This window comes from Indicator indicator, chromosome 1, assembly GCF_027791375.1.
Source record: "Indicator indicator isolate 239-I01 chromosome 1, UM_Iind_1.1, whole genome shotgun sequence".
NCBI lineage: Eukaryota > Metazoa > Chordata > Aves > Piciformes > Indicatoridae > Indicator > Indicator indicator.
Window position 1 is genome coordinate 8467702 of NC_072010.1, and position 6802 is coordinate 8474503.

At 46.8% G+C, this 6802-nt stretch overlaps 1 protein-coding gene across 1 annotated transcript; it reads right to left on the reverse strand.

Moving 5' to 3' along the window:
• Positions 1 to 674: 674 nt before the first annotated feature.
• Positions 675 to 6366, reverse strand: FZD4 (frizzled class receptor 4). Its single transcript, XM_054399434.1, has 2 exons — positions 6166 to 6366; positions 675 to 5008 (listed from the first exon to the last, which is right to left on the reverse strand). The coding sequence occupies exons 1-2, from the start codon at positions 6295 to 6297 to the stop codon at positions 3680 to 3682; spliced, it is 1461 nt and encodes a 486-aa protein (XP_054255409.1). The 5' UTR covers positions 6298 to 6366; the 3' UTR covers positions 675 to 3679.
• Between the last annotated feature and the right edge of the window lie 436 nt (positions 6367 to 6802).

Sequence of the window (6802 nt, forward strand, 5' to 3'; positions counted from 1 at the left end):
CAACAGCCAGGTGGTGCTGCTGCTCCCCTCCACCATATGCCCAGGACTGGAATGCTAAGTGCTTCTCTAGATGCACATATTCCATAATAATGTGAAACAGAAAGGAGCCTTTCAGGAGGCTCCACTCTTCCCTGGGTTCCCATCACAGCAGTGCTACAGCAGCAAATGGTTGTGCTTCCATCTTTGCACACCTGTTCAGTTTTGGGAGTGTGCTCAGACAAGTCCAAAGCTCCAGCTGCACCCCCAGCTTTGTCTTTGAAAGGCTTTCTGTCCACCCAGTGTGCAAGACCTGAAGCATGTACATACTTTCACAGCTGCCCAATGATGTTTGGTTCTGTTATTTCTTGCAATCCATATTTAGATCCATCCCATGCTGGATTAACGCACTTGAAACATCCCTTCACTGCAGCATGAGCATTTCAATCCTTCTTCCTTCACAGTCAAAAAAGCACTTCCAGCAATGATGAAGCCAATTTAAGAAACAAACTCACCAAAAATGTGAAGGCTGCCAGGAATACCTGTTACCCACAGAGGTTAAAATTTTATTTTGATATAAAAATTTAAATAGCAAAGTTGCTTTGTTTTTTTGTTTTTGTTTTTGTTTTTTTTACAGTGATAAATTAGAAATTTACAGTACATACATTGAAGTAGATATATTTTCTGTACACCCCAAAATAATCAGTGTTTGTTTCCTTAAAATTCAGAAAAAGGAGCTAACTTGTCTCTTTAACATAAGAGCTAAGGCTTGTACCTCTCTGGCAGATGATTCCAAAACCTGCAGTGAGAGGCGCACGTGCTAAGGCGGGGAGAAGTGAGCAGGGACTGCACAAGGAAGGTAACTGCTGCAACGATTCTAGTTGTATAACCACAGCAACTGCACTTCCGAGACAGGATTAGTCACACATTTTTTGGCCTTAAATTCATAACAATGTTGAAATGAGAGAACATACAAGTTGCAGACACCCACTCTTTGCAATTGCTGTGTTTAAGGCATTCTGCCGTGACTTCCCACTCAAACATCCCTGAAGCAGTAAAGTGCTCATGGATGAATATACGTTTATGGAATGATTTCATTGTTGCAACATTGTTGCAATTTCACTTTGGGTTGGTACAGTGTCCCCTAGACTGCTTGGAAAAGATGTTCCTTTGGGAGCAGCAGCTGGTGTCTCTCTCCAGCCCACTTCCTCCCCATAGTATTAGTCCCTGATACTCTTTAATAGAATATTCCCCCAGGTCTCTCATTGGGCTACACATTGCTGTCCTCATTCAATTCACTTCCAATGTCTCAAATCACCAGTGACGCCCATCTGTCACAGTCCATGGGGTCAGAAGCAGAGATGCAGGGACCTGATAACAAGGCACTACTTAACATTCACTTCTGTGTACATAACACGGTTAAAAATGGTGTTTATTGAATCAGTCAGGTCAAACATGGGTCATATCAGCCAGGAGAGTATCCAAACCATTTCAGAGCGAAGGACTCTTAAGTGAATGTGACACCTTAGCACAACCCACCAGGTTACAAGAAAAGGCTCCTACTGCGTCCTTGCCGCTTGAAAATCAACACAGAGCTGCTGACCTTACATCCCCCACTGAGCCAGGAGAAAGATCCCACAATGCAGAAGCTTGGCCATCAGAAGATCTCCTACTTGCCTAACTCCTTGTCCACAGAGAAATAACCAGATCCAAACACAACACCAACTGTGAGAGACTTTATGGAGAGGACGAAAAGGCTTGGCTGATATGCAGCACTGGCCAAGACAACGCTTGTGCATCTTGAGCAGAATGCATCAAGTTGTCACTTGTTCTGCTGGAAATGGAGCCTAACCACAAAGACTGCAATTAGGGCTTGTTTTGGGCTTTTTTTTATTTTATTTTTCTTTTTTTTAAGTGCTTTAGCACATGTTTCAACATTGACATTGAAACAATACACGCTTCTGGGACAGATTAGTACTCAGGGCCAGAGCTGGAATGGATTGTGGTTAGGGAAGCACATGGGGCACCTGTGTGAAAAGCAAAGACTGTAATAAAGCAATGCCTGTTTTCCACTGCCCCCAAAGGTCATGCATGTTGGGGCACTGGGGGGATGCTCCGCAGCTGACCAGGTTCCAGACAAAGTGTAAGTTCAGGGCATACAGATAAACCCAAAGGTCCTTCAAAGGGAAAAAAAAAAAATGTTCTCAAGTGCTTCTGTGCTATTTCTATTTGCATCACCTTTCTTATTAGCCAAACAAGGTCCTGACACAAGGTTCAAGCTCCCCATGAGCACAAGCCAATGCTTCCTCAAATAAAAGGACAAGAAAACTCAACAGTTGCTACGAAACAACATTATTCACCAAGAAGTTGAATCTCTTTTCTTGAGGTCCCTTCCCAAAAGCTGGAAATGTCTCTTGTCATTCTGACTGAATGTCTGCTCACATTCTGCATGTAAATATGTATTTAAAAAAAAAAATCTCCATAGCTGTCAGTAAGCAATCAGAGCATCATTTGTGAAGGCTGTCAGCTGTACTGTGATGTCATGGGCTGAGAATGTTCTTTTAATTGTAACTGGCACACATAATTATACAACTGATCTGTGTGAACATGAGGTTGCCAAGGGACTTAACATTTTGCTTCTTCCCAGACTGGCGTCTGCAGAGATACCATCACACTGAATGAAATATATTAAGACTTAATTGCTTCTTGCAATTGGTCTCCAGAGAGAGACAGATAAGTTTTCTTGGAGAAAACTAGCATTGTCTGAAGAGAGCCTCAACTCATTTTTCCCTTTCCTGGAGGAAGGAATACTATAATTTAAGACTTTATTTAAAGCTATTAAATGCAGCAGAATAAAACAGACCACTGGAAATAGCAGGAAGATCTGAAGGGACAGGAACAAAGGCAGATGGACAGCAATTAATTGACACAGGTGACTACACAAATTACCCAGCTCCCACTGACTCCTCCACTTCTGACAATGGCCTTGAATAAAGCTTTTTAAAAATTAGAAATATAGATTGAACCATAGAATAATTCAGGTGGGAAGGGACCTAGGGAGGTCTAAATTCCTGCTCATAGAATCACACTCACTAATACCTCACTAAATCCTACTCATCATGGGTAACGCTCAGATCTGAAAGTCCACTTGGTATGTGTTGAAGGACCTGATCCTTGGCCAGTTTGTGCAGTGCACGGGAGGAGCAGAATTGCCTGGGTCACAAAGACACGATACTTATTAGACACCTTCCCTCACGATGCTGCACTTGGAAAGAAGACATCTAACTGAGGTTCTGGGTTATTATCTTCTAATAATTGGACCCTAAATCAGCCTAGAATTTTTCTCTGGACTGCCTTTCCTCCATCAGATATAAAATGATGATCTCACAGCAGTGGACTAGAGTCCCTCAGCTTCTAAAGACTTTAGTATATTGCATCCTGCTTTTAAAAGGAAGATAATGCATTTGGATGTTTCACAGCTTCTAAAGCCTCCCTGGGCTTTTCTATTTTGGGCAGCATGGTTTATGGCTATTGTATCTGCAGCATGACCTTTTTGCTGTTTACTCTTTAAGGCTTTTTTTACCATCCCCCCGAGACAGGTTATGTAACAATCTTATTCTACACCAACATTTACATGGCAGTGCTTACACACAATCAGTCCTTCACTGGAAAGTGGTCAGACTGTCAGGGTATTGTCTTTTTCTCATACCACAGTCTCATTCCCTTTCCCAGGTTTCACCCAACCATCTGCTCTCTTCTCCCGTTTCACTTTCCCTGAGTTCACCAGTCTGTTCGAGCACTTCTGCCATGTGTGCAGAGTTTTGGCTGACCAGATCCACATACCTGATGTAATACCCACCAGGAGGGACATGAAGATTTTGAGCATCTCCACTGCCATATTGGAATCATCTGCAGAATAGCGGAAAATGGCCCAGTTGGAGATCTCATAGAAATAACAGGCAATGACACATGTTGCTGGGACAGTGTACAGCACTGAAAAGACACCAATTTTGACCATCAGTCTTTCCAGCTTGTCAGTTTTAGTTCCATCTTTCTGGAGATTAGACCTGATTTTAAATAAGGCCACAAGTCCCGCTGCAATGAATAAAGTCCCAATGACCAGGTAGGTAAAAAGTGGAGCAACAACAAAGCCTGTCAGTGCATCTAGGTTCTGATTCCCAACGTAGCACAGACCAGTGAGCTCATCTGCGTCTACCAGTCTCATAATCAAAATGACAATGGTCTTCACTGCAGGGATAGCCCAGGCTGCAATGTGGAAATAAGAGCTGTGCATTTCTATAGCTTCATGGCCCCACTTGAGTCCTGCAGCCAGAAACCATGTCAGTGTAAGAATAACCCACCAGATGGAGCTAGCCATCCCAAAAAAATACATCAGCAAGAAAATTATAGCACATCCTGTGTTCTTAAGACCTTCTTGGATAAGAACAGGTTCTGCTGCCTCTTCAAAATCACAGGATATCCTTTCCCGGCCCACAGTTAGCCTTACAATATAAGCAATGCTATAAATATTGTAGCACATGCTCAAAAATATGATTGGGCGCTCTGGGTAGGAAAATCTGGATGAATCAATCAGGAAGGTCAGGACTGTGAAGGCAGTTGAGATGAAGCAAAAGCTGGCCCACACAGCCATCCAGATATCTGTGAATTCCTTAGCTGACCTGCTATAGAGACCAGCATCATAGCCACACTTGAGGACACAGTTCAAGCTTCTCTTCACCCAGATGTACTGATCCGAGTTAGATCCCATGCTGTGGCACTCTTCTCCAGGCTGCAAGGAGGTCTTGCTATGAAGGGGAACCTCTTCATCTCCTGGGCCCTCCATGCACATGTGGTTGTGATCATTCTGGGGTGGGAATTTGCTGCAGTTCAGGCTGTCTGGCCAGGCAAATCCGAATTCTTTTAAGACAGGTTCACATCTTCTTTTGACAGAGAGACACATGCCACCACAGGGACCTATGGGGATGTTAATCTTCTCTGTGCACATCGGGACATAGACTGAACAAAGGAAGAACTGGAAGAGAGAGACAGAAATCATAAGTGTGTTAAGGGAAAATAAAACGAGCCAAAATATAACAAGGTGGAGTGGGGTTTTTTTGCCTTTTTTAGCAGTAATATTTGGTCCTTTGCCTTAAAAAACAGGAAGCAGCACAAAACAAATAAACCAAGAACAATAAAAACAACGGAGACAAAACCCCCAAACCTAACAATGTTGTCCTCTTTCAGTTCAAATGTGGTCCAAAGCCAACGCCTGAACATTTTACTCCCTAGATTAGCTCCATGTAAATTTAGCCCATCAGTTTCAATAAAACGAGCAGGATTTAGCCAGATTTAAACCTCAAGGGTGCAATTTAGGAAAGCAAAAATACAAATTGAAGTGGTTTGAAAAAAAATACATATATTTGTTCTAGGCACTGCCTGGATATTGCAGCTAACAAACGAACAGAAGAATAAAACTATTTACTGAATGACTTTGGTTCACAATCCTCATAGAAGAATGCTTTTCTTTTTGTTTTGTTTTACCATAAGGTCACGCTGCCCATTTACAGCAGTACTAAAACCTTCTCGTTTTCTCGTCTTTGGAATAACCACCATTCTGCGACACGACAGGGTACGCGGGATTGCGTGCTAACTCGGGAACTCTGCCCCAAGAAACAAGCTGGGTTTTGTTTGATGAAATCCATGCCCGTGGGGAAGACAAGGATCCTGCCATTCGCCTGGGAAAGAAACTCTTGCGGTGGAGCTCTCGGAGGAGGTCCCGAGCAGGCAGCAGCTCCTAGGAGCCAGCTGCCTTGGCTTCCCATTTAGGACGGGCGCAGCACCTCGGGTACAAGAGAAAGGGAAGGCAGGGAGCGGGCGAAACCCCGGGAGCTCCAGTTTTCCCAGGCAGAAGGGAGGGAAGGACCGTTCCCGCCGGGACAACTCGTCGCCTTCCCAGGGCTGCGCTGCTCTGCCCGCACCTCCACCCGGGACAAGCCCTGCTCTTCCCAGCCAGCCAGGAACGGCACTGCAAAGCGGCAGGACTTCTAGGGTTTGGCTTTTTTTTTTTTTTTTTTTTTTTTTTTAAACTGAGGGTGAGAATAGGGAAGGAGATGGCACCCGGTCCGGGCATAGCCGTTCCGTGCCTGCCTCGGCCACGCACAGAAGTGATCCCCGGGGTCCCGAACCCACCTGGAGCTGGCTGGAGCAGCCGTACTGGATGAGGGGCGTGAAGGTGGTGAGCTGCAGCTCCGCGTCCGCCTGCAGCTCATGTCCCACCAGGTTAGGCATCTTGGTGACATTGTAGCCCAGGTTCTGGCACATGGCGATACGGATGGCGTCGCAACGCCGCTCCTCCTCGTCACCGAAAGCCTGCGCCCCACCGAGCAGCCCTGCCAGCAGCACGGCCAACAGCCGGGCTCGGCCGGCCGGCCCCCCGCCGCCGCCCCCCGCCATGGCCCGAGCAACTCCCCACCTGCCCCGGCCCGGCTCCGGCCCCGGCCCCGGCCGCGCCGTGCCGCACGGGCCGGCTCCAACGGGGAGGGGCTGGGGGCGGCCCCGCTATTAAACAGCCGCGCCGAGAAACGGCCCAGGGGAGGGACGGCCCCTCCCCGCGCCTTTCCAGCGCCCCCGCCTCCGGGAGCCCGACCCGACCCAGCGCTCCGGGAGGTGCGGTCCTACCTGCGCCCCCGGCACCGAGGAATTACCCCCTGTCCCCGCTACGCCTTATGGGGAGTCCCGACTCGTACCCCCACCCCCGGGAAGCGCTCTTCCTCCTGGTTGCATCCCACGTCTTCTTGCAAGGGCCGTCCCCTCTTCTCCTTCCCAG